This window comes from Pogoniulus pusillus, chromosome 17 (genome assembly GCF_015220805.1).
Source record: "Pogoniulus pusillus isolate bPogPus1 chromosome 17, bPogPus1.pri, whole genome shotgun sequence".
Lineage (NCBI taxonomy): Eukaryota > Metazoa > Chordata > Aves > Piciformes > Lybiidae > Pogoniulus > Pogoniulus pusillus.
The window spans coordinates 8,413,315-8,441,309 of NC_087280.1; the positions used below are offsets into that span (position 1 = coordinate 8,413,315).

At 39.4% G+C, this 27,995-nt stretch overlaps 1 protein-coding gene across 2 annotated transcripts; it reads left to right on the top strand.

The window, feature by feature from the left end:
* The first annotated feature begins 305 nt into the window (after positions 1-305).
* SLTM (SAFB like transcription modulator) lies at positions 306-27,995 on the top strand. 2 transcript variants are annotated; one of them, XM_064157516.1, is made up of 21 exons: positions 306-1,293; positions 2,020-2,107; positions 12,321-12,394; positions 12,674-12,859; positions 13,147-13,194; positions 14,136-14,163; positions 15,508-15,976; positions 16,528-16,577; positions 18,340-18,458; positions 19,740-19,889; positions 19,981-20,090; positions 20,179-20,258; positions 20,658-20,749; positions 20,949-21,112; positions 22,058-22,232; positions 22,792-22,916; positions 23,582-23,749; positions 24,300-24,614; positions 25,076-25,226; positions 25,944-26,098; positions 26,440-27,995. In XM_064157516.1, exons 1-21 carry the CDS (start codon positions 1,102-1,104, stop codon positions 26,546-26,548), a joined length of 3,048 nt encoding a protein of 1,015 aa, XP_064013586.1. In that variant the 5' UTR covers positions 306-1,101; the 3' UTR covers positions 26,549-27,995. The 2 variants fall into 2 exon arrangements, with proteins under 2 accessions (XP_064013586.1, XP_064013587.1); XM_064157517.1 differs by having other exon boundaries at positions 307-1,293; positions 25,088-25,226.

Sequence of the window (27,995 nt, forward strand, 5' to 3'; positions counted from 1 at the left end):
CATTCACGCAGAGACCGCCAGAGAGAAGAACTGAGAAGTGAGTGTTATCTGTATTTTGACTAGTTGCATTTCTCAGCAGAATGAGTGATATCGGTTACTGTTATATTTTTCTTTCTTCTCACAGAGAAGGATTTAACTTCTCTTAGTAAAATATTCCAATTAGCCTCAAACCACACTTAATCCGTAAAAATCATTTGAGCTGATTAAAGAACTACTATTTCACCTGAGCAGTATCAATTCTTTAGCCGTATTTCCTAACCTCTGAGAAGTCAGTAGGTAGAGCAAACAAACGGAGAAGCATCAAAAATAAGCACATTTTTATTTAGAAAAAAAAAATCTGAGACAACTCCAAAGAACGCTTAATTACAACAGCAAATAAACTGAAACAGCAATCAAGACGTCCCTCAGGTGAGCTTTCAAAGGACCACAGAAAGAACACCCACAATAGACCCTCGCTTTGGGCGACCACTGCCCGCCCCTCAGCGCCGCCGAGTGGGGCAGGCGGCTAGGTCGGAGCTCCGTTAAGGCCCCACTAGAACGCTATACGCACCCGAGCAAACTCAGGCGCACAGGCCACCACTGCACACTTACTAAATGGTTTTTTTTTCCTGAAAAGGCCCGCAGCTGCATAAAATCTTCAAACACAAACTCTCAAGAGAAACCAGCAAAAGACAAGCCCGCATAATCACCGTTAGCTCGGTACTTCCCCGGGCCTGCCCCAACCCAGGAGCTGGAGACACCTTCCCGCCTCACTGTAGGCCCACGCCTCCTGCCAGGCCAGGATCCCGGACCCCGCCGCCCGCACCGCCCCTGGGCAACTCATGGCTCTCGACTCTGCCACCAACCGAAGCAAGCACCCAACCCCGCACCGTGCGCAGCCCCGGCCCGTCCTTCCTGGGCGGGCTCCGCAAGCCCGAAGCAGCGCCTGATGCCCCGTCCCGCCCGCGGCCAGCCTCTCGCGGGGAGGTCCCGGGACCAGGTAAGCCCAGCACGCCTGCGCGCACTCCCAGGTCGGCCGCGGTCTCCATCCGGGTACTCAGCGGCCTGGCCGGGCTGGGGGGGTTCATTGTGCGTGCGGCTGCCGCGCTCAGTCGTTCTAAAATGGCCGCCGCCTCGTCTCCCGCTGCTGCGGGGGCTCCGGCGGCAGTCGCCGCTCCGGCGGTGGTGGCGCTGCCCCTCACTGAGAGCAAGAAGATTACCGACCTGCGGGTCATCGATCTCAAGTCAGAACTGAAGCGACGCAACCTGGACATCACTGGGGTGAAGACCGTGCTCATATCCCGGCTCAAGCAGGTGAGAGGCCGGTACAGGCCGCGGGGACTGGCTCACCCTAGACCGGCCGGGGAGCCCAGCTCGCCGCCGCGGGCTGCCGGGCTCTGGGGGCGGGGTCCTCGTGGCCCCAGCGGCTGTCCCCGGTGTGGGGGGCGGGACCTCTCCCTCTGCTGTCGCTGGTGTCGGGGTGAGGGTCTGCCGTGACCAGGCAGCCCCGGCGGCGGTGCGTGGCTCCGGCGGGGTGGCACGCCCCTCTGGGCCGCTGGGGTGGGGGCCGGCAGCCGGACCGGGCTGGGCTGGGTCTGGTGTCCTGCTGGTGGAGCTCGCCCCGCGGCCTGCCTTCCTTCCTGCCTACCTGCTCCCTGCTGTAGCTCTTAGGGCGGCCGCCGGAAAGAGTCCCGGGGCTGGTTGTTCCTGTAGGGTTTCTGTGCTTCTCTTCCTCCTGTTTTTTTGCTGCCCTTATGAATGTCGTAGTGCCCTTCTAGTTTTGTTTCCAAAGGGAAATGCTCTGATCCTTGATAAATTTTACTTTGAAAATACTGTTTTAATGGCTTAAACACCTGTCGTTATCACTTAAGTGTACCCTCTCTCCTTCAGCCTTAAGTGAAAGGTTTAACCCAAGGTGTTTTATAAAATATTTTTAAGATGGAAAAAAATAATTGTTTGGCTGATTGACTTCTGCAGAAGTCATGTTGTCTAACTTTCCACTGAAATCTGTTGTAATTGTATTTCTTTTGTCCAATTTAGGCTATTGAAGAGGAAGGAGGCGATCCAGATAATATTGAAATAACTGTTTCAGCTGATACACCCGCCAAGAAACCATCTAAAGGCAAAGGTTATGATCTATTGATGTGCATTACATTCTTAAGCAGTTTTTTTTTGCGTGTAGCACCTTAAAGAAGGAGTGTGGAACTGCAGCCTGTAGTTTGGAAACAGTTGTGGCATCCCCGTTTGTGACTTCTGTCATGTCAAGTATCATTTGCCTTACTCATCTGTTTTCAGTCCCTCTGTATAGGCAGTGTATAGGGATGTTGGATATATATGGAAAATGGGTGGGTTAGGAAATGTGTTAAATGGCAGTGGCTGTACTGCTTGCAGATCTTGGAGACTTCTGCTGTGTGTGCTAAGGCTGCGTAGACAATCTGAGAGATTTTTGGAGTATGCTGTGTTAACAGATCCTGGACATGGAGTGTTACAGGTGCAAAGTGGGTGTAGAGAATACTGCACAGCTCTGGTGCTGGAGTGCCCAAGAGTATCCGTGCAAGAGGGAAGGAAGAACTAAGAGGTTGTTTACCTGTGAGAAGGTACTGGACTAGGCTAGTGATGAATATATGGGGCATTGAATGAAGTGGATTGTGGTGTGTGGGTTTATTAGTATACTTATTACTGCAGAGAGAGTTTATAAATACGAATTGCTGTCTGGGCTGTGAAGGCTTACTGTGAAACATTGTAAGGAATTTTAGTTTTTCTGTTGTAGAAGATAATTATTTAGATTCTATACCACTCTGGCAGTGATTGCATTGGCTGTTTTCTCTTGCGTAAGTGTTTAAATACTGTTTTGGGAGTTGGAGTTCAGGGGAATTTTTTGTTTGGGCTTTGTTTTCTGTTCTGGGAGCATCTGTAATGAAGTAATACTGGGAAAGGAAATATCTGTCTTATGCATAGCCTGTATGTTCAATGAAGAATACTAAGAATATTAATCCATGTGCTGTAGATAGTTGTTTTGGAAATGATCAGTGTTACACCTCCATCACTTGTCTTAGAAGTCATGCTTTTGTCTGGTGCTGTGGAAAGGGAATTTAATAATAAAATCAATTTGCTTAGAGCGCATTTTATATGCTAGAAAAGTGAAAGGAAATAAAGTGTTTAATGATGTGGTGTCATCTTCCGTGACATATCTTTATTTCCTGCTCTGGGAAGGTAACTGATGCTTGAGAAAACTGTATGGAAGCTAAATAAGGAAACACTTCCAGAATTTTACATGTAGAGATCTAAATGACTGAAGAACACTCTTATCTGCTGCTTTTCACCCTCCTTGTCTCCACACTACTATCACGATGTCCATAATGAATCAATTTTTTGTTTAGTTATACTGTTTCCTTTTGTAGAGGTACTTTGTGTACTGGCGATGCTGCTGCCTGAGGCAGGGTTTCAGTAGCTTCTCTGACATCTCTTCTACGTAATTGAATCATAAAGCATATGTGTTATATATACATTCTTGGTTAACCTCAGTAAAATACGTCCTTCATGAAGTTGTTATCTACTCACTTTGCAAGCTTGAGTTTTTCCTCATTCCTTTTTGGATTACAGAAGTCTTATAAGTAGATTTTGTGCCAAGAGTATGTGAGGTTCATGATGTATTACAGTGTGGCACAAGGAAAACTTGCTATTTTGTCTGGGGAGGATCTTTTATTTTTATCTTACTGGTTTGATTCTAACACTAAGAAAAAAATATATTTCTTTTTAACTATTTCTTGTATGTGTTAACTGCTGATTCTGATGTGACCTCCCTCAGTGGTGCTTTCAGCCAAAATATATTACTAATAACTGAAAGATATCCCTCAAAACTTTGAAATCTAGCACTTCAAAAATCCACTCACTAATACGTCACCGTGAAACTCTCAGAGGCATGTGCAGATGCATGGCCTCCTGCTGAATTCCGCAGCAGTTGATTTAAAATGAACTATCTTGATCCTCCTCCTGATTGTAAGGGCTCTTCACTATGAATGGTGTTGCCTCCTTTACTGATTCTGCCTTTTGCTAATGCATGCCTCCCCCTGCCCCCCCAGCTTCAGACTAGTACTAATGGATCTTTAATTATTTTACTGCTGTTGAACAGTAAAATTAACAGTGCTACTAGTCCTATAGTATTTTTTTGTCCCATGCTATTTTGGCTGTATAAAAGAGGGTAGGAGTATTAGGTATTCATTTATGAAGAAAATACAGCCTCAGAAAAGGTCAGGGTGTGGGAGTTAAAGATGAACCTCCCACGGCAGCAAGAGAAGTGGATAGGAGGGAGGAGGAAGGATGTTTCTCTTCCTAAAAATCACAAACTGTGTCCAGTGGCGGGCACTTCATTGGACATCTGAATGTTTTGGTAGCCAGGTTTACTGAAACTTGAGGTCCATGGAGAAAGTAGGATGTCTAATTCATCAGCACTGCCTGGTAGAAAAACTTGATTTGGAGTATTAATGCAAGCTGTGAGTGACATATTAGTTTCCCCTCTTTTTTTTTTTTTTTTTTTTTTTTTTTTTTTTTTTTTTTTTTTTTGTATATTGACAAAAATGAAGATGAATAGGAATGAGGCTAAAAGTGGGACATAATTTCATAGAATAGGATTTTGTAGTGGCATGACCAATCGGATTCATCAACCGAGTAGGTACTGCTGCTTTTTTTTTTTTTTTTTTTTGCTGTTCTATAACAAGCTTTTGATGATGATAATACAAAGCCAACTTGCTGTGGGATAACAAAATAGCATCTGCAGAATTCTGAGAGTAGAAGAATAAAACCTTGATGAAACTGCTTTGAATGTCAGTCTTCCTCTCTTAAAACAAACAGCAGCTTGTCAGTGTCCAATACCAAGTTCTGCAGCGTAAGATATTGTATGAAGATGGAGTCATTTGAAATAGGGCATCTACTGACTTGCCCAACATTGAGGTAACATAGCAGCCTTGTGATCTTCTTTGTGGAAGTGCATAATTGGAGGATTTTGCATCACAGCTTAAAGAATACTTGCAGAAGGATTCTGTAATTCAGCAAGACTCTTCGATCAGTCCTTTAGGCGGTTAGTCAGAATCTAAAGCTTTTGGCAGAAGCTGATTTAATTAAATATTTGAGGTACAGAACTGCAGAACGGTTAATCAGAAGAGGTATACAGGTGGGGTCAGTCGGTTTTGCCAGTTGATGTTTACTCTAACTTAAAGTTTTCAAACTAAGTGCTTCATCTTTATAGCCTCAGTCGTGCCTCTCCACCCTGGAATGTAGCAGGCAGGGACAAATTTCTCTTTTTGTAAAAGGATGACAGTTTTTGGAAAAGGCTGGGTTTTTTTTCAAGAATGAACATTGTGCTCCTTATTCTGCTATCTGAAGGAAATTACTGCTAGCATGAAACTTTCAGGTGTTCTTACTATGGAGATTCCTCTGCAGTATCTGCACTCAAAAGGACTGTAGCATATTGATAGACTGTAACTTGGTGATTGAAAGTTACTTTTCTACCAAGTTTGGGAATTAGTGTGTATGAAGAACATATTTTAGGCTTGCCAGCTTTAACATCAGAGTATTTGTGTAATCAGAAATGTTTATTTTGTGCTCTTGAAGTTTCTAAAGCCAGTTAGACACCTACTACTTTGTGTCTTAAGTACCCTTTTAGTTTCTGACAATTTCCAATTTGACAATATGGTTTTTTAGATCAAATGTTAACATCTGATGGTAGCTGGCTTATATTATTGCCCAAATAATTTTAACTCCTTTATTAAAACCCTCTAGTTAGAGGTTTTTTTACTGCATTTTTTTGGGGTTGGGATTTTTTTCCCCACTTGTATACTGTTGGCCTTCAAAAGGGGAGCAGAGTGGGGGACATGATCCGTTAATGTCATCTGTCCTTCAGTAATATTAAAATAACTATATTAGCAAAATTTCAATTCATTTTGTCTTCTTTGAGTCATTAACATCTGTAACACTAGTTCTGTAATTTGAATTTTTGAAACGCTGTGCTATGCAGTGAGCTTGTCCATAGATGACAGTTTTCCTGTCCACTGAATCACCGCTGGAGAGAGGGATTCTGGACTGCACTGAAAATAGGTGTCTCGTGGCTATGTTACCTATGTGACATGGTCTGCGGGGTGCTAGTACAAATACTGTGATTTAGATCTTGAATAAGCTGAGTTTTCATTTTTTTTCTGAATAATTTTTTAAAATTAGTATTCTTTAATTAATTCTTTAATTTTTATTAGGGCAAGCATGAAGCTTGTCACTTCTTTGCAGTAGCTGGTTCCTTTGAGCTGCTTTGCACTTGCTGAATAAAACAGTAAAGATGAAGAGTGAGTTGTTCTTGGTGGTGAGCATGTGCGTGCCCGCCCTTTCACACACTACTATTGCACATCTAATTAGACCTCTTAATGTTACAAGGGATGTTGTAATCGACTCACAAAGTAGGCTTTTCAATTCTATTATTATTTCTAGGTATCTGTCCACTGGTATTCAATCAGTTTATTTATCCTAGCAAAATTCAAAGTATTTCTGTCAAGATAAACCCAACTGTAGAATCCTCACTATTTCTAAGATGTTTTATCTAAGACATTGTAAGGAAATGAATACATTCTCTTCTTCTGAGGAAAGATACATGTAAATTATTTGTAGAGAACATTCATTTTAAACAAGACTTTTTGTGAGTTAATGAGTAGATGGTTTATAGAAAAGGAGAGTGAATTACTAAACTAAAATGTTTGATTATAGAAATTGAAGATATTGTAAGTTGTAACCAGCACTTTAAATGTTTTCAAATGCAGACTGAACTTAGAAACACTTTGCATGGATGGTTCCAATACTAGAAAGTTGGTTTAATTTTTTTAAGTTAGGATATATCATGCTTTATTGAAGCAAAACTGTACAAGCTATAGATGTGCCTTCTGTGTGCTGTCAGAGAGGAAGAAGTAATGTTGCCAAATACTTTCTAAGCACTTTCATTGAGTAGTGTCTCTAATGAGCTGCTTTAGAAAGTGCTATGAGTATTTAATTGTGTGATCAAAAATAATGACAAATACTGAGAGCAAGTTGGCCATTCTTTAGAGTATCTGACTTTGTGAAGTGCATCCTTTCTAAAAAAAACATAGATTACTAGGAGTGGTATTCTGCAGACACTATAGAGGACTTAAATGTTCTCACTGCCCTATGATACTATTTAAGAACACAGAAACATAACTGGATAATTTGATGTTGTTAATGTTGTGGTAAACAATGCTATTCGAATTGCAGCAGATTTCTTAAACAATACTGTGAAGAGTTTATTCTGCTGTATATTTTCTTTATCCTTCCTCCTTTTTGCCTGCTTTCTAAATGAAATTTTAGCATCATTTGTGATAGAACCCTACTGGAGGGCTTCAGCAGCAATACCAGAAGAAACGCAAATACTAATCCTTCCAAATGTTTATGCTGAGTGTATCATTCTATTTCTTGAGATGTAGATGTCTAGTTTGTTTAAGAATTGTCAAAAAATACCCTCTTCTATAGTTCTGTTTATAATTCTGCTTGCATTCAGGTAGCCTGAATTCCTCATGTCGGGCACCATGATTAGATAAAACAAGCTTATGCTACTGTAAGCTTTATAAATGAGGTGGAAGCTAAACCTGTATAATGTTAAACCAACATTTTAAGGGTGTTCTGCTAACTTCTGAGGAGAATAATCATTCTCTGTGTAAATAGTTTGTTACAATTTTATGGTGTGTAGCAATTGCCGTTTCCAGAAAAAAGATTGAGCATAGCTTATAAAGGTGTGCCATCATTCCAAGGTGATTTAGTATTTGTGGTGTTAGGCACCCAGAGTTGTGATGTGCACTGCTTTACACCAGTGACATTTTCAATAGCCACCTCATGAATAAACTCATGCAGAAGTTCTGGTATGTGCTGGCAACTTGTAGAGACAGTCCAGCTGTTCAGACTATGATTTTTAACATACATTTTCATCCCAGTTTTTTTCCCTGAGGTGATACCAGTTCACAGAAGTAGTTTCTAGAAGGTGTTTGTTACACCTTGTTACATGCTTGTGGAAGAGCTTTGAACTTCTGGGGATGCTAGCTTTTTGGCAAGTTACAGTACAAACATCTGAAAACTATCTGTATCAAACCTAGAAGTGCCATTTTTGAGCAATATGAGTCTAACCAGATCAAAGTAACCTAAACCACAGAAGTAGGAGGGAAAGCAAACTTCTTAACACTTTCTGGCTTCAAGCTGAAAAGTGAAGGTAATTCTTTCATTCTCTTTATGCCTTGGAATACTTCCATTTACTCTGAATACAAGCACTTACTGTAAAGAAAGAGTGAAGAAGCAAAAATGAATGAAATAATAATGAAATCATGTATTCCTATCTGGCTCAATCTATCAGCAAGCAAAAGACCTGGACAGCTTTATTACTGAAAGGTATAACTTTGTCTCAGTAAAAACATGTCAGTCAAATATAGTTCTGTAGCTGCTGTTGCTGAATGTTGGGAATAACTTGAGGTTACTTTGTCCATTTCATTTTGTTTGATCTAAAGACTGGGTTCTAGTTCACCTGCCACTATCCTCAGCCAAAATGAGGAAATGTAAATAGCTTTCATGATAGTATGTGCTAGAGAGTTGCTAAATTTTTCTAGCATCTGCTCTGTTTGCATGTCTGTGTGTATTCTTAGCTGGATATGGGGTGCAGAAAAAAATTGGTCTTTCAGGTTTAACAAAGCAGAGAACAAAAATGTGAGAGGAGTAAAACACAAAATGACTGAATGTATGCGGAAATCCTTGCTGTTTCTCACTGCTTTTATGGAAGGTATTCATAAATGGTTTAATTTGGAAGGATTCTCAAAAGGTCATCTAGTTCCAAACCCCCTGCCACAGGCAGGGACACTCTCCTCTAGACCAGGTTGCTCAAGGCTTCACCCAACCTGGCCTTGGAACACCTCCAGTGAGGGAGCATTCACCCCCTCCATGGCAGCCTATTCCAATGTCTCACCATCCTCACTGTAAAGAATTTCTTCCTGATCTCTAGTCCAACTCTCTGTTCCTCAAGCCTGAAACCATTTTCTCTCATCATATCCCTACAAGTGCTTGTATAAAGTCTCTTCCTGGCTTTCTTGTAGGCCCATTTAAGGTACTGGAAGGCTGCTTATAAAGTTTCCCTGCAGCCTTCTTTTCTTCAGGCTGAGGAGCCCAAACTCTCAGCTTGTCACAGGAGGGGGTGTTCTCAAGCACTCTGATCATTATGGCCCTCCTGTGGACCCACTCCAGCAGTTCCAAGTCCCCTTTATGCTAAGGGTACCAGAACTGGATGCAGTACTGCAGGTGGGGTTTTGAGAGCAGAGTAAGGGGGCAGAATTACTTTCCTTGTCCTGATGGTCACACTTTTTTTGATGCAGCCTAAAATGATGTTGGAATTCTGGGTTGCAAGTGTGCATTACCAGTTAATGTTGAGTTTATCATCAGCTGACAACCCCCAAGTCCTTCTCCTTGAGACTGCTCTTAAGCCTCTTCTCACCCAACCTATATTTGTGCTTGGGATTGCCCTGACCCAGGTGTAGGCCTTGTTGAATTTCATGAGGTTGGCTTGGGCCCATCTCTCCAGCCTGTCCAGATCTCTCTGGATAGCATCCCTTCCCTCCAGCATGTCAGCTAGAGAGCACAGCTTTGTGTCATCCACAAACTTCTTGTCCATATTGCTGACAAAGATGTTAAACAGCACTGGTCCCAGTACTGAGGGTGTCCGTGAAGGACACCACTTGTCAGTGGTCTCCATTTGGACTTTGTGACATTGACTGCAACTCTCAGTGCAGCCATCCAGCCAGCTCCTTGTCCAGGGAGTGGTCCACTCCTCAAGTCCATACTTTTCCAATGTGGTGACCAGGGTGCCATGTGGGACAGTATCAAATGCTTTACACAAGCCCAGGTAAATCATGTCATTTGCACTGTTCCCTTACCCACTGGTGCTGTAACTCCAATGTAGAAAGCCACCAAGTTCATCAGGCAGGATTTGTCCTTAGTGAAGTTGGTCAATGCCACTCCCCTTGTCTTCATTTTCTTAGCAAGGCCTTCAGGAGGATCTGCTCCATAATACTGCCAGGTGCACAGGTGAGACTGACTGCCCTATAGCTCTTGGGGTCTTCCTTTTTTCCCTTTGGATGTTATGTTTCCCTGTTTCCAGTCAGCAGAGACTTTGCCAGATTGCCATGACTTTTTTCAAATATGATGGCAACTTCATCTCTCAATTTCTTCAGGACCCATGGGTGGATCTTGTCAGGCCCCATGGTCTTGTGCACCTTCAGATTCTTTAGGTGGTCTCAGACCTCCTCTTTGTTTGCAGTGGGCAGATCGTCCTTTTCCCATTCCCCACCTGTGTTTTCTCAAGCTTGGGCAGTGCAGCTAGAGCCCTTGCCATTGAACACTGAGGTGAAGTGGTCATTGAGCACCTCAGCCTTCCCTGTATCCATCGTGACCAGGTCTCCATTCTCCTGTTGGAGAAGGTCTGTCTTTCCCTGGCCACCATTTTGTCCCTGCTGTCCCTTTTGTGTTCCTAGGCAAGTTTAATTCTATCTGCGCTTTTGCTTTCCTAACCTGATCTCTGTCTGCTTGGACCACTTCTTTGTAGTCCTCCCAGGTGGCCTATTCTATCTGTGGCTGTAGATTCTATCACAGAATTCTAAAATACAAAATTGGGTTTGGTCTTGCTTTCAGGCATCAGCTTTCACACCTATCAGAAACCGTCCTTTTCAGTGCGTGTGCGCCCCTCTCTCTGAGGAAAGCTGGCCTCCCTACCTGTACCTGTGCTACTGGCTCTTTGTACCAAAAATCTGACAGATCACTTCTGTTACAAATAGAAATCAGGGATGTTGTGTTTGTTTTAAATGCAGTAAAATCAGTGGCAAGATTTGCATTTACATGTGAATATGTAGGTCTTGTGTTTGGAATCATACAAATAACTTCTGTCATGTGTCTTTTCCTGGAGACTAGTGTGTGTCTGAACCCAAAATCAGAAATATGCCATATATAGTACTCTCAGAGTGCCACCTTTCAGTGAAATGGGTAAAACCAGCTGGAATCTAAATAAAACCAAAACAGTAGTCTCTCTCCTTGCCTTGTAAGTTGAGCAGTTTCCAGCTTTGAAATGCAATTTTAGAAGCACAGATGAAAGACTACGGAAATTACTTGCTGACAAAAAATTACTATTACAGGCAGCAGAAATATCCATATTGTATCAAACTTCAGCTTATGTTTTTCTTTCCTGTTAATTTTAAATATCTATAGAATTGATTTAGCCAGCCCTTACAGGATGAAGGGATGAGGGAAGATATGATGTCAAAAAATAAAGCATTACATGCTGATCACAATTGCTGTCTTATTTGTATCTCTGATTGATGCTGAGTTTCAGCAGAAGATAGCAAAGCCACTTCCTAACAGAACTGCTTTTGTACCCTGAGCTACTGAAGACCATCACATAATCTTTGACAGAATGAATCAGAGAGACAGAGTACTCTACAAAGGGTGTGTTTGTGTGAAGATACTGATATCTCGTGTTCTTCAGTCTTGTTTCTGCAGAAGATTAGGGAAATGCAATGGGTTCTGAAGGCAACTGTTTAGTTGCATCTCCACAGAGACATCTTTATTAGGGAACAATATGTATTCACTGGAAGGACAGAATTCCTCAGTGCAGCATGCCCTTAGTACAGTAAAGATGATGTAAAAACATCCAAGTGCTTTACCAGACTTGATTCTTCTGCCACTTGTTCCCTCTAGTGATGAGGGAAATTAAAGGTGTCCTGGAGAGGCTTGCAGTTGCTGTACTTGTGAATGTTCAAGAAGTTGAATAAAATGCTGAGCAAAATCTGGTCATACTTGGATGGTAGCTCTACTTTGCAGCAGAAGGTTGGGTGAACCAGATGACTTGTAGAGGTCTCTTCTAACCTAAATTGCTCAGTGGTGGTAATTATTGTTCAAAGGAAGGCCTTTCCAAAGGCTTAAGTCATAAAGTTGAGTTAACTCCAGTAATTCTGTAGATGTACAACTTAATGTTCTCCTGCATTCTGCTGTTATTCAGAGTAGAAGGATTGGTATTAGAATTAATAAATTAGGTCTAACCTCTTGTTTACACAACAGCACCGGGTTTGTTCCTTTGTTTGTTTTTTTCCTATGCTCACTCTGCTGACATCTGTTCTCCTCACCTTGAAAATACTTGGGAGGGTTGTATTATAGTGAACAACTCAGATAAACTAGAGCACAGAGAGAATAATTAATGGCCGAACACATAAGCAGTATTCAAAGAAAGTCTACGTAGCAGCTCTGCTCATTCGCGTCTCCTACCTTTTCAGGTAGAAAGCAGGAAACTGATGAATTAACTGGCGATGCGTCAGTTGAAGAGGAGTCTTTTGTCAACGTAGTAAAAGTATGTACCTTTTTTTCCCATTTTACATTTAGTTTTAATGTTTGGCTTTACCAAGCAAAGCTTCCATTTTCCTTTGTTAAGTTAGGTGGAAATTCAGAGTATTGTTTTTATTGTGTTCACAGCTGTGTTGCATAAATGTTTTAAGGTGTGTGGGGGTTTAAAATGTCATATACATTTTTATTATGGATGTGGTGCAGAAACAGTGCTTCTAGCAGTGATTCTTTCAGTATATAACTAGTACCCTTAGTCATGTCAAATATTTGTTACTCACACCAAAAGGAAAGTGAATTGGAGACTCAAGATGCAAGTGATCAAGATGGAAATGATGAATTGAAAGACTTTAAAGAATCTGTTGAAAATGAAAACTTGAATTCTAAAGAACTACCATCTGCAGAAAAGAAAAGATACCACAACTTGGAGCCAGCAGAGACTACAGAAGATGCAGAAAAGGATTCTGAAAATCAGGTACTTTGTACTTCACGTGGACTTCAATTAGCAAAATATACATTTCTCTTAGAATGTTTGTATTTCTGGGTGGTCAGAGCAAGCTACTAGTCCTTTTCCCTGGTACCAGTAGTGACATACATAACGTAAAGTGAAAGATACAAGTAATGAGAACTGATCGATGCTCACCTTCTTGAGTGTGTATCCACTTAAATTTTAACATTTTAGTTAAATGCATCTCTTGACTCACTGAATGTTTAAATGCTTTATGAACAGTTTGTTGAGCAGGACTTTTTTATGTTTCATAGGATAATGAAGGGCAAGACATAGAAGACTACCCTTTTCCAGCTGTCCATGTAAGTTCCAAATCAGTTCATTTAAGGTGATTTTCATGTCTGTTCAATTGGAAATGATCACTTTACACTAATTTTTTTTTCTGTTCCAGTATGCATCTTAGAGTCAGTAAAGGTAACCAGTATGGGAAGCTTCAATTCATACTTTTTTATAATGCAGATAACCCAAATAAGATGTCCTGTTTAAATGCAAATTCCTGTCTACAATTTGGGAGTATTTAGTGCATACACATAATAAAGACTATGTTTGAAACTCTCTTAAACTTTTCAGAGGGCTGAGGCAAATGCTAACATCGTATATGCAGCCTATACAAGAGTTTCAGTTCCTGTTTTAACATAGAAAATGGCCTTTTGACAAGGTTTGTGGAGAGAGTTAGGGCAGTCATTGTTTGACATTGCTTTTTTTATGGTTGTTGTTAATCTGTAGCATCTTGAAGTTCAGAACTCCATTCTGTATTACATGGAATTTAATGTCTCATTGCTCAGCAAGGATAACAGTACATGAGTAAATACCTGTTAAAATCAGTTTAATTTTTAAGTACTTAGTGGAGGATGTCTACCTAGTTTTTGACTTCTGTCCTAAATTTTTAAAGCTCATCACGTATTGCTTTCATTTCATTGAAGGCAGTAATTAGCAGTGTGACATCCTTTCTGGAGGCTCAAGTAAGACGTGGGACAGTTCGAATACCCTGTAGAGTTAAGGGTAGAGGTAGAAAATGCTTCCATGTTCCATCCTGTTGGAAGCTGCAAGTGTTAGAGATGGATTTTCTGTGATTTTTATAAGGGAGATGCCCAGGCTTGCTTTCTAGATCATCTTTTTCTTGAAAATGATTTTCAGTTTGTTAATTTGTCTTCGTATAATAGAAATTCTGTGGAAAACATTAACTGTTCTTCTTGAAGCTTAAAACTAGAAGACATTTAGTCTTGACTTCCTTTTCTTGCAGGATGGCGAAGATGAAGAAAATGAGAAAGGTATGTTTAAAGTTTAATAGTGTTCAGAGATATTTAGTCTGGTAGAGCAGGCAAGATTCTCTTGTAACATTCAATCTCTTTTCTAATGTTAGGCTTGTCTCCAGTCCTAAGTATCAGTTGTCTCATTAAGCTTAGCACATTGAATCACTGCAGTCACTGGGTTTGACTCGTAAGAGTTATTTTACTCTTAAGAGTTGACTACAGTACTTAATCAGTTACTGTGGTGGATGTATAATACAGGCATAATACTATGATTCTTAATTAAAAAACATAGTATTCAAGGGCTGATTTTAATATACGGTAAGTCTTGATGCACAGGCTCCCAACTTGCACTGCAGTAACTGATGCTTAATGGAGTGAAATGATACACCCTTACACTGAGCTTAAGCACCCAACAAATGTATGTACCATCATACACTTGGCTTACTGTCACTTAGAAATAGCAGCTGTATATAGGATGGTAAAACAAGTATTTGGAAACCTGTGGAGTGGCTACCTTTGTTTAAGCTGTGCTCATTAGTGAAAATTGAAGGAATGCAATGGATTTGGGCAAATAGACTTCCTGGACAGAAGTCTTAAGGATTCTACATATTGTGGACTAAAAAGGATGTGGAACACCATCAATTTACACAGGATGGAATAAACACATTACTGAAGTTACAGGATAAAACTTCAGGCTCCATGTTTACGAGGGACCCTATGGCTGAAGTGCCTCATCTGCACAAATCCAAGAATATGGTTTGAGATGCCTGTGGGACTGAGATGGAAAATCCGTCTGCTGGATGAAGACTGAGAACCCTTTGTCTACGAACTCTAGATTAAAGATCACTCCTACGTGTTCTGCAGCAGCCTTGTACAACTACCTTCACTGCCAAACAACTGCTTGGAAAGGAAAAGCAAAAGAGAACACTAGTGTGGAAGACTGGCTGAAACTCTCCAAGACTGTAATTCTGTCGGATTTGGGAAGAAGTCCTAGAACCTGGAAGACTCAACGACAGCTTAAATCAAACTGTGAGCGTCCAAAGCAACTATTTTCTTCTGGAACGCTAAATCCTAAACTGGAAAATGGATGCTTCTTATGAAGAAGGGGTACCTCCAGGATGGAACCATATTCTCCCTCCTAATGTTTTGGTATTTGTCTCTAGAAAATATGTTTTGCCATGAAGAATTAAGTGATCCTGGGTAAAGGATTTATATTTGTGTTAATACACCTTGTGTTTTTTTCTAACCTTCCATCAGTGCTAATAACTGGCTTTGTATTTTCTAGGTCCTATTCTAGCTTATGCATATGAAATTGTTTAAACTTCTTGTTTTGCCATATTTATTCCTGTTAAATCCTCTTAGATAAAGCAGGTTCTGGTGATGGTACACAAGAAGTATCTAAACCTCTTCCTTCAGAAGAAAGCCTAGCTGAGGCTGATCACACGGCTCATGAAGAGATGGAAGCTAACACCTCTGTGAAAGAAGCTGAGGATGATAACATATCGGTTACAATCCAGGCTGAAGATGCCATCACTCTGGATTTTGATGGTGATGACCTCCTAGAAACAGGTAAAAATGTGAAAATTACAGATTCTGAAGCAAGTAAGCCAAAGGATGGGCAGGATACCATTTCACAGAGCCTGGAGAAGGAAAGCAAGGACTATGAGATGACTGAGAACCATAAAGATGGTAAGAAGGAAGACTGCGTGAAGGGTGATCCTGTCAAGAAGGAAGCCAGAGAAGGTTCAAAGAAAGCAGAATCTGGAGACAAAGAAAAGGATACTTTGAAGAAAGGTCCCTCGTCTACTGGGGCCTCTGGTCAAGCAAAGAGGTTTGTTTTTCTATGTCAGTTCTTTACGATACTGAGTACCAGCATTCAATAAGATCACTCTACATTAAGGGGGTAGCAGCAAGAATCTTATAATTAGTATCCTATGCTCCTGCCTGTAGGTTTTTTGACCGCCATAAGTTACTCTTTAGAATTCAAGATCTTCGTATAGACACTATGTCCTACTGATTGCATTGTCGAATTGTCAGCATTTATTTATTTTTTTTTTCAAATTGACGATTTTTTAAATGTCCTTGTGATGATGGTAATGAACAGCTATCAGTTCTAAGAACACAAAATGAAGTCAAGTCCCCGTCCTGAAATCTGGAGAAGATTGCCATATATCCACTGAATAGAGTTGTCAGAAAATCTAGACCTTCAGGCATCTTGGGGAAAATCAGTGCAAGAATCCATAAGGGAATCATTTGTTCAAATACACAGTCTAGCCCTTTTTATTTTTTGAAATGTTAACTTGTCTACTAGTAGTATTAATTGCAACACTTAGCAAATTCCGCATTTTCAAATTTCTTCTGATTTCTAATTTGCTTCTCTAGCTCTGCTAAGGAATCTAAAGAAAGCAAGACAACATCAAAGGATGATAAAGGTAACTATTATAAATTAGGGTAGTGCTGTCTTGAACTAAATGCTTCCTATTTCAAGATACTCCTGGGAACAAATTGCACTTCAGGCTTCCTAAGTCTTTTGTTTCAATAAGATGCAATTTTTAGATAAGGAGGCTGTGACTTACACACAATGGTTTGGTTTGCTGTTATACACAGAATAAGAAAAAAATAATTCCAAATACTTAGGCAAAAAAAAAAGACTATGTTTTACCTAATTCTAGCTCATTTTTAAATAAAAATCTCAACCAAAGGTAAGAGCTGAGAAATCAGCTAGCAAAAGTGCACTTGTGGCTGTCTCCTAATGTTTCACCTACCAGTCAGCCTCAGAGTTTCCATCTGTTACCATAAAAACCTCTATTATGATTACAAATTCACCACTTATGCTGATGCTTCATTGTTGAATGAATGCTTTTGTATAAACTCGTGTCTCCTTATTTTGCCTATCAGCTCTGTCAAAAACCTTTACTTAATGTTTCTTGAATTATCACTAAAGGACAGATGGAATGTTAACTGATAAATTACTTCATAAGGAGAGATTTTTATACAGACTTAATTCAGTCTTCTCTAGATATGTCTTTTCATGATAGTTACATGTTTACAGTGAAATTAAATAAACCTAGAGCAAACCTGCTTTCATGTAGTGTATACGATAACTGTTACAGTAACTGTCATAAAGCTATCTTGATAATACATAGCCAAAGCCAGTACAGTGGCTCTTCAGTGGTATTTAATGACATTCTAAGCCTATCATGGTTAATCCTGGATAGCTTGATAATCAATAGATTCCCAGTTGGACAATAACTGTGGCTTGGTGCCTTCTGCTCTTATGCAGTCTTGATGCATTGAAGAAAGAAAACTACAATTTTTCCTCATGGTGGTTATATTACCTTTCAAAACACTGCATGCCACCAGATTTTTAAAAACTTTCCAGGTGGAGATCCAATTCTGGTCTTGCCTGCATGACTGGCTACATGTCAACATATTCAAAAGCAGTTCATACATTTAACAGCAAACAACAGCAAATTGAAATAAATAAAAGATGCTGGGAATAAGATTACACCAATCTCTTAAATTCTTAGTTCTATGTTGGAAAAATGACTAATGCTTGGGGGAGGGCACAGGGAAGAAGCGGGTTGGCATTTAAAGCTTTTCTTTAGTATTTTTCTTAGTATATGGAAAATGTTTCAGGTGGGTTGTATCCAATTCTACAGCAAGCAGTACTTCTAAAAAAGTCTGCTTTGGATGAAGAGCAGATAGTTGAAAAAGTTGTGGAAATTGGACGTGTTATTCTGGAGTCTAGGATTAACCAGGTCTCCTCTATTTACCTTTCTGCCACCTTTTTCATAAAGTGAGCAGTGTAAAGATGTATTGATGAGGAAAAAATGTTGTGTGCCAAAAGAAATTTCTTGGATTGAAGGTATTCATAAGAGCCAGAAGTTGAAGCTAAATGTACATACCCAGGTCCAGGGTAAAGCATGCCTTTAACGAAGAGTGGTATGATTTTTCTAGCTCTGTCATTGGGGTTTGAGTTAGCCAAGCTGTTGGTCTCAACCCTTGAATAAAAGAATGAAATCTTATGGCATTTTTTTGTTTCATATAGAAGCCTTTTCAAGAAAGGTAACTGGATAAACAGTTACGTAAAGGTAACGGGCTAAGTTTTTCCTTTCAGCAACAGCTTAGCTCAATGTTCTTGGTATGTTTTGTCTCCTTAATGTTTTGGCTGTTTTGTGAAACTTGTTTCAGGAAGTGCAAGCAGTGTTAGTGGTAGCAGTGGAAGTTCAACTAGAAACCTGTGGGTTAGCGGACTGTCTTCCAACACAAAAGCAGCTGACTTGAAAAATCTCTTTGGCAAATATGGAAAGGTATTTTGTGGAGTGTGATAATGTGCGTTGTGTGTGTCAATTCTGCCTCTTCTATTCGGTTACAGAAATTGAGTCACAACTTGATTTAAATAAAAGTCTGAGATTAAATATCTAATCACTGTCATCTAAAAAAGCCAGTGTTTTCAGCATCTGAAGTAAGAGTGAATGCTTAACCATATGTTAATTTTAACAGAACTTTGTCTTCCTGTTGAGGTAAGATAGGTGCAAAAGAATTGTCACAAATATGACTGGCTTCCAAAAAAACTATACATTGATTATGTGTGTGTTGTTTTGCAGCAAGTGTATTTAACTGAGTGTATGACAATGTGCTAAGCAGGAGAACTGTAGTAGAAACAGTCCTTTATAGAATCTGCTTGTTTGGGAGCTTTTTTTCAAAGGACTTGCTGATAGTTAACTGTGTACTCATGGTGTAACTATGCAGTTACATTATCATGTCTTGGGAACTAGCTAAAATATATACTAATTACTGGATACATGGTTTTCCTTATTAATTCAGTAGGTACTTCATTTGATGCCTTCACAAGTGTTGAAATCTGAGAATATTATTTTGTTAAAACCACCACTTCTTTAGCTGTTTTTACTGTAAAGCTGTTGGGTGCTTGTGTTTACTTACCTTCCCATTTTTAATTACTTGGGAAATATTTTATCTCTAAGTGACTGTAGCATTACAGGCTGTTAGATAATATTGTTGTATTAGAGTACGACTACAGCCAGAAAATTGTCTCAGCAGTTAAAAAAATGCAATCAAGGAGCAGGATCACAAAGCTTAATGCTTTCTCAAGGAGCAAGTGTCAAAGAGCTGTTTGCTGATGTTGCTTAACTTGCACATTTGATATGTGCCTTTGAAGAATGTTCCTTTAGTATGTGGCTCCTTCATTTAAGCTACTGCATAATATTGCTTAAACCTTCCTGCCATTAATTGGCAGCTGCCACCTTCTTTTGAGGGGAGTTCATTTGTCAGAGATGAACTGTCAGAAGTGTTTCTGTGAATTAATTTTGATGGCAACTGTCAAAATAAGCATTTAGATAATGTTCATGAGGTTGGGAGTGGTGAAAAGAGAATGTAAGCAGTAATATGGCTTAATGTAAAAACGAAGAGCATCACTCTTTCTAGTGGAGTGGGGTTTTTGTTACTGCTGGGGTGACATTTTTTTTCTTTGCATGTGTTTCTGTGTATTACAGTAAAAGCATTACTGGGATACCATAATTTTCTTAGTAGAAATGTCTCTCTCAAAACCTGAATTTTGCCTGTTTATGTAGGTACTTGGTGCAAAGGTGGTCACAAATGCACGAAGCCCAGGGGCAAAATGTTACGGCATAGTAACAATGTCTTCTAGCACAGAAGTTGCTAGATGTATTGCACACCTTCATCGAACAGAGCTGCATGGACAACAAATTTCTGTTGAGAAAGTAGGTTTAGCAAGATGAAAGTGTTTTCTAAACTAGACCCATCTTCTGCAAGAATGGGTATTAATGTGTTTCTTTTTGGAAAAAAATACAGGTGAAAGGTGATCCTTCCAAAAAAGAATTGAAGAAGGAATGCGATGAGAAATCTAGTTCAAGTAGAAGCACAGGAGATAAGAAGACTACATCAAGTGATAAAGCCAGCAAGTAAGAAATTTCACATGTCTTCTGAACTTGTGAAAATCCTGTCAGTTGAACTTTCCTCATTGTGTTTATGTGCTTCTTTTCTAACAAGAACTCCCTCAACCAAAAAAGAAGAAAAGAAGTCCGAGAAATCCGAAAAAAAGGAAAGTAAAGAAGCCAAGAAAACAGAAGGTAAAGACGAGAAGAGTGATAATGGAGCAAGTGGCCTTAATCAAGAATGCAGTAAAAAAGTAGAAGAAAAGTATGCAATATAGCCATGTTTCCTCCTGTTGAATCTGTGTCCAGCTTGTTCCAGGGCATGTTCTTGCTCTTACTGGATAAACGGATAAACTGGATAAACACCTCTTCTTTTTTAGACTCAAGTAACATGCATTACTTGAGAGGTGACATAAAAGCTTCCATTTTTTATATTGCCACTTAATTCGAGATGTGCTCGCACACTTCTCCTACCAGTAGCAGTTCAATTTAGAGATTTAGAAAAATCAGTAAGGAGAGGCTGTAATAGGAAAATACAGGGGGCTCTGTGTGTGTGTTTAAAGATTTTTATTTTTTGTCTCCTCTCTTCACTAGGTGGTAAAAGCCCAGGTCAAATTGTAATTTTAGACCAAACAAAGGGAGACCAAGGCCACACTAGGACAGTTAGAAGGGGAAGGTTTGATAAAGTAAGTATTTATAAATTTAATTCTACGTTACAATTTATATTTTCAGTGAGGAGTCAAACTATCACAAACTGTGAAGCTTAGATAAAAGCTTTCTATGCTTTGGGATAGCTAAGTAGTTGATGATACTGGAAGAAACCATCCAGAAATCTCCCTAAATGATTAAGACTTCTGAAATAACCATTGTAATCTCTGTCTATAGCCACAGATATTGAGGAACAAAGAACGTATCATTCAAGATAAAGTGAAATTCAGGGAATACACAAGTAGAAAGGATATCTTGCCTTTTGAAAAGATGAAGGAACAGAGATTGAGAGAACACATGGTTCGACTGGAACGAATACGACGAGCTGTTCAACTCCGAAGGTAGTAATTCAACTTTTTCACTAAAGGCTACCTTTGCATTAATTTATCAGATACTGCATTCAGGAATCTAATCACAGCACATTTTGTCAAGCCTTTTACTCAAGTGTTAAAGTCTGGAACTCTACAGGATCTTTATATGACTGTAAGATTCTAATAGCTTTTAAATAATCATATATATCTACACATAGCTTAGTGTTCATTATGGGAAGGGTATCTTACAAGTGCATGTGAGTTTTCTTCTTAAAAAGAAGAGAGGTGGTCAGAAACTGTGTGAGAATTTTTTGTTTAAACATGGAACTGTTGTGTATCTAAATGACAAATTGAGTATGATACACTCTTAGCCTTTTTATTTAAAGGCACAAATGTTTATTCTGTGTACACTGTTTATTCTGCTCTTCTCATGTGGCCAAAACTTTGCAGAGGATTGTTAAATGACTTTTCCTGTTAGCTGGGTATACCTAAGGTAGCTTACTGGGAGAAAATGCCTTTCCTGCTTCCTGTAAGCTCTGCTATAGGGGACAGAAAGGACAAGGTGAAGTGAAGCTGTTGACAAGTATACCTAACTCTGCAAGTCAGAGTGGTTATGTTACTCTTTCTAAATTTCCAACAGAAAAAAAAGTAGGAAATAGCATTTCCTTTTAAGATCCAAATCATAATATTTGTTAAGGTGTTTTTCTTACTGATCTGCCTGGTAAAAATATAAAAATATGAATCCAACATCAGATGCAGCAGGAGCGAGAATTCTTGATAAAACTTCCCCTGCTATCTCATCTGTTTAAATGATTCTATAGAATAAGCTAAAATCACTTTGGCTACAAGGAGTAGACTTCCATTACCAGTCTTCTGTCAATAGCTTTGTATAATAATTTTCTCTTAATGTCTAAGTTGATGTTAGCTTTGAATGAGAACACTTTTCAGATTAGTTTCTGCTTCCTTTTTCTTCAGGCGAAGAGAAATTGCAGAGAGGGAGCGTCGTGAGAGAGAACGCATACGAATAATGCACGAACGAGAAGAATGCTTGCAGAGAGAAAGGGAACGACTAGAAATTGAAAGGCAAAAACTAGAGAGGGAAAGGATGGAACGAGAGCGTTTGGAAAGAGAGCGTGTTCGTATCGAACAGGTACAGCTTGGACTAGAGTATAACTCAGTTTGCACTTGCAGGGAAGTTTTCACTCTTCCACTCATCTCATAGAAGAACGGACTAAACATTGTGTAAACCACAGCATACAGCAGTAATCTTTCTGTTGTGTGCTTCACTTCAGAGTAGTTTGATGGCTAATTCTTGCTACTGGTTTATGCAGTGACTATGTCACAGTCTCTAGCACTGAAGTACATCAGATCGTATTGCCCATACTAGTTTTCCATGGTTTTACTAGATTTTTTCCTAGAGAATATCACAGCAGACCTAAGGAGGTGTGTTTCCGGGCAACAACTACAGTAGCAATACAAGCAATTACTTGGCAATACTTCTGTCATACAGCAAATAGCTTCTCCAGATCTGTTGTATACTCTTTAAGAGAAGTATTCCTCATGCTTTTATCACTCTTACTGCTACGCAAGGATGAATTATATAACCTTTAATAGAAAACCATCACATAACTTTGTATATTTGCTAACTGTTCTATAGGTATCTGTAATAAAGAACTGGTTTATTGTATTTTTTTATTCTTTAATGGTAGGAACGTCGAAAAGAAGCAGAGCGTATTGCTCGTGAAAGGGAAGAACTTCGTCGGCAACAACAGCAGCTGCGTTACGAACAGGAGAAGAGAAATTCTCTGAAACGTCCCCGTGATGTAGATCACAGGTAACCGAACTCTGAAACAGCTGCTCTGCAGCTCTGCAGTACTTAGCAGAAAACAAGCCAGAATAGTTCGAACTTGGAAACACATTTGTACCTGAAACAAGTCTTCACAGAAGAACTAGATTTCTGGTACTGTTAGGGCAAGCATGAAACGTACATTATCTGTAAGAGAATCTTGAATAAGAGAAGCATCTCATGACTTAATTCTTACTGTACAAAAAGAGCATAATGCAATTGCGTGTGCTTGCAAGATGAGAAAAACCTCATTCTTACAGAGACTCTGTACCTAAATGTTCCCAATCAGCAAGGCTTCCTCTAGGAGTCTGTTTGCAAGGCAAAATTTTATTAGTGATGTTTATTTTGAGGAGTTTTAATAACTTTTATTTTGAATTGCCCAATATGGTAAACTGTTGCTTAGACAACATACTAATAAAATATTTAATAAAACCTATTGAATTTGCACTTGAAACTGAAGGATGTTTTCCTTTGTTTTCTTAAATGTTTTTGTTCCTTACTATGCAGAAGTCCACCCTTTGATAGTGGCTTTCCAAAGGTCAAACAAACACCGTCGAAACAGATTTAAAATTTAAAACTGACTTAAAAAGAAAATTGATAGGCCTTGATTTGGAGACACGTAGCTAATGAGGGTTCATTTGTTTTGCTTAAAGGAGAGATGATCCTTACTGGAGTGAGAATAAGAAGATGTCTCTTGATACAGATGCACGTTTTAGTCATGGTTCAGATTATAGTCGTCAGCAGAACAGGTTTAATGATTTTGATCACAGAGAGCGGGGCCGATATCCAGAAGGTTCTGTTCCATCATCATCTTTTGATAGGTAAGTTAAGGTCACAGGGCAGGTGTTTACCTGTCAGCACTACTTCAGATTTCACTCTTAACTGTTCAGAATGGTGCTAAAGGTTTTATACAGTTCTGATGAAACAGAATTGCAATTGTGTCCTGAATTTTATTGGGTTCAGGTCTGGAATCTAATCTGCTTTTCTCTAAGGAGAAAGCTCCTGGACTTTTGTGCTGCAGTGAACTAAAATCACGTTTTCTAGCTGACTTGAGAAATCTAGCATTCCCTCTGCTTCACACTAGGCAAAAAAGAGGCCTTACAGTTGCTTAAATTATATAGACCAAAATGTGAAAAGATAAATACATAAAAGAATGCTAAGCTGGCTGTAATAACTCAAGCTTAAGAAGACAATTGTCAAAATAAACTTAATTTGGAGTGGGAAGGAGATGTACCAGATATTTAGTAGTAAAGATGATGTAATAGAAAGGTGAATAATGTATGCATGCATAGATATATATGCGTGTGCTTGTGCAGAGAAGTGAGAAAATGGGAGACCAGTAAATGACTTTTCCCTACTTCAACAACTTAGGCGAGAACGCTTCGTAAATCAAGGTGAAGCAAAAAAGACTCGCCCAACAGCACGAAGAGAAGATCCGGGGTTTGAGAGATATCCTAAGAACTTCAGTGACTCCAGAAGAAATGAACCACCCCAACCACGAAGTGAACTTCGAGATACAGACAGACGAGAAGTGCGAGGAGACAGAGATGAAAGAAGAACAGTGATAATTCATGACAGGCCTGAAATACCACATGGTCGACATCCAAGAGAGCCTGGTTCAAATCCACCTAGACAAACAAATTGGAAGAGTGAGGGAAGCATAAACACAGACAAACGGGATGGCAGGTAAATCTGTCAGCTATCCAACAAACTCATTCAGGCATTGATTCTTGTAGAATTTATCCACAGCAATTCCTCAAGAGCCAGTGTAAAGAGAGAACAGACTTCTTCCTAAAGAATGGCCAAGTTCCTTTCCAAAAGGATTGGAAAAAAAAAATTGTGTATGTTGTCACATAAGGTAAACCTCATTTATAGACTTGATGCTGACTTGGCAGCAGTCCTTAATCATATGCAGCAATATGATTATAAGAGGAGGGTTTAAGAAAGGAGGCTTTTCTGCAAGACTGTAGATGTAAGCAAATGACAGAAACGTCAATATTTAAAGAGCCACACAGATCTAAAAGTATGTTTCTGAAGCTAGCTACAAGTTCCTAGGAACCTGAAAAACAAAAAGGAATCGTAGATGTTTACATTTGTTATGATTTGGTACCAATTCTATTATACTGAAACCAAAATTTTGATAAAAGCAATTTTTACAGAGGTGAGAGGCCAGATCGATCAGGAAGAGAAGTGTCCGGACACGTGAGAGGTGCACCTCCTGGTAGCCGTAGCAGTGCTTCGGGGTATGGAAGCAGAGATGGAGACCGAGGTGTGATGGGAGAAAGAGGTGGAGGACAAGTAAGTCACCTTGTGTTTGTGTGCATGAGCGAGGGACTGGAAAACGCAGTCACACTAAAAAAAGTGAAGATGTAGCATCGTACAGTTCCGTAGCAAGCATTATGACTGTTTTCATGGTTTGGTTCCAAGGTTCTTTTTTGTGGGTATTTTTAATAACCCAAGAAACTGCAGAGAAGATATGCAATGCAATTCTTCCTTTGTTTAGTGTCTTTCAGGTAGATCAGAACAATACTTGCATGAGTTGCTCATTAGGCTTTTTACAAGTTGCCATCCTGTGTTTTACAGCTCTTAACCTTCCACCACCTGCTACTTTCAGGGCAGATGGTCATTGCAACCTGTAATGTGCTACTGAGAGAGAACCTTCTCTAAGACTTGGTTTTGAAATCCACAAGCTCAATTGCTTCATGTTATGAGGTCCTGAAACATTTCCAGAATAGTGTTTCTGTAGCTATAGGGAATGTGCTTGTCAGTGATTACATGAGATAATGGGAGAACTGGAAGTAAGCTGTGAGTTCATAGAACTTAGTTTCCTGCATACCCACAGTCATAAAACCAAACTAATTTCCAATAATCTTGAGTTACTTGGGCCAGCACTCTTGTAAGCATGGGTTAGCCGCCTATGCACTGAAATATTACAATATGCTTGACTTTTATATAATATAGAAGTGTAGATAATAGAATCTGTAAGCTTAAAAATGGCTGTCATTTCCTTACTAGCACTACAGTGAGGACAGACACGTTGTTGAACGCCACAGTCGTGAAACTGGACCAAGAAAAGAATGGCATGGACCTAGTTCTCAAGGAAGTGGATATCACGACACAAGGAGAATGGGGGATGGTCGTGGAGGTGGCATGATGTCTCCACATACAAGGTACAAACCCTGTTCTCTTAGTAGGGAGTTGAGCTCTGAAAGCTTTGGTTATGGTTAGGAAGTGTAATAGTCTCAGTGCAAGCAACATTACTTTCTGGGGATGGCTTGGTTGCTGTGGCACAACATGCAAATCCATCCCTCCATGCTTGCACATGGCTCCAAAACTGTATTGCTAGTTCTATTGCTAGTTCAGGTGAGTGACTTCTTGCAAAGACATGGTTTCAGATGTCTTTTTAAGACTTAACACTTTTGAGTGTACCTGTGAGGTAGCAGTGTTTTTACCTGTACAGCAAGAATTGAGATGCTTACAGTAATGCTTGTTTTAAAACTTTTGTTTCCAGTAACTCTTCACCGATCAATAGAGTTGTACAGATCACAGGCAATTCCATGCAGAGGGGAAGTGGCTCAGGATTTAAGCCATTTAAAGGTGGACCTCCACGAAGATTCTAAGATCTACAGCTGCTTGGTTTCAAGATAACTTATTGAAATTTCTTGTAAACTTTCTCTGATTAAAAACAGGAAATCTTGTCTGGAAGCCCTGGTTCTTTTTTTTTTTTTTAATTTAACATGATTGCTTTCCTCTCAATTTTGGAGGCATTTTAATAGTTACGTTGTAATTTTTGGATAGTTTTTGTGTATCTTTGATAAGCATTTTCCCTGAGGCACAAGAGCTGTGTACAAACAAATTGGAACCAAAATATTTGTTAATCCTGTATAAAATAATAGTTTGCAGCTATGTACTAGTAGTTTGATTTACCAACATTAGCTCTGTGGTGTCACGCTTCAAAGTTAGCTACTTCTCACAACATACACAACTATAACCTCCATTTGGAAGGTTGTCCAAGCTATGATCTCTGCTTTTTAATTTGTAGAGAAATACAATTGTTCTTTCATTATTGGGTATTCTGTAACCTATTTTTGCAGAAGGTACTGTTACATTGAGTGCATTTATGTGTATTCTTGCAAATGTATTCTTTTGAAATAAACCTTCGTATTCTGTATAGCTTCTAGTAAGTGTTTCAAACAGTCTTTGGGGAAGGCAGGCAGAACTAAACAGACATGTTGGTATAGCAAATTAAAACATGGGTGCTATTAGCTTCCATCTAAAACTTCAATTGGCTCTGTCACAATTATTAAATGGAAATCTAGACAGACATTTGATCAGCACTATGAAACAAAAGTACCAAAGAACAAAACACTCAGGGGAGGCCTGAACAAATAATTTTATAGCTTGCTCTTTGTGTTTAGCAAAGCTCTGGCAGAACTTTGATGCACATTTTTTTTTAAACCAGACCTTTGTATATAGCATTTGGAGAATCCAGTATATAAAGTCTTGTTCAGCTACACCTACAGCTGTTCATAGATGTGGCCTCAAGGGATATGTATTTTTAAACCTTTTGGGTTTGTTTAATACTGAAGGGCTTTTGTTAAATCTTTCTTGACCAGGCCCAGTTAGTCCAGCTGCCTACCATTTTTCAGGCTCATCTATCATCCAGTCAGAAAAAGTCTATAGTTAGAATGCTGTTGTTCAGCAAGGGGGAAAAAAAAGAGGTGGGTTGTAGATGTGGAGCAAATCTAATTCCCCTATACAGCTGTAAGAGGTGGAAGCTTTTACTGGTCCAGATTGTCTTATAAATAATGATTTAAGGCAAGAACCAGTAAGAACATGTAGTTCTTGCACATTATATTCTGTTTGCTGTGTAAAAGAATAGATAAGTATCTGCAGTGTTCCAGAGGAATTAAGTACCAGAAAATGCATTAAAGTAAGTTGGTTTTGAGTAAGTACCTTCAGGAAAGATGGGAAAAAGAGGGAAACCTGGTTTAACAGCACTTGTGTAATTAATGGTTTGTGAATAATAATCAGAACAGATAAATAAATACGTAAGTTTAAACAAAA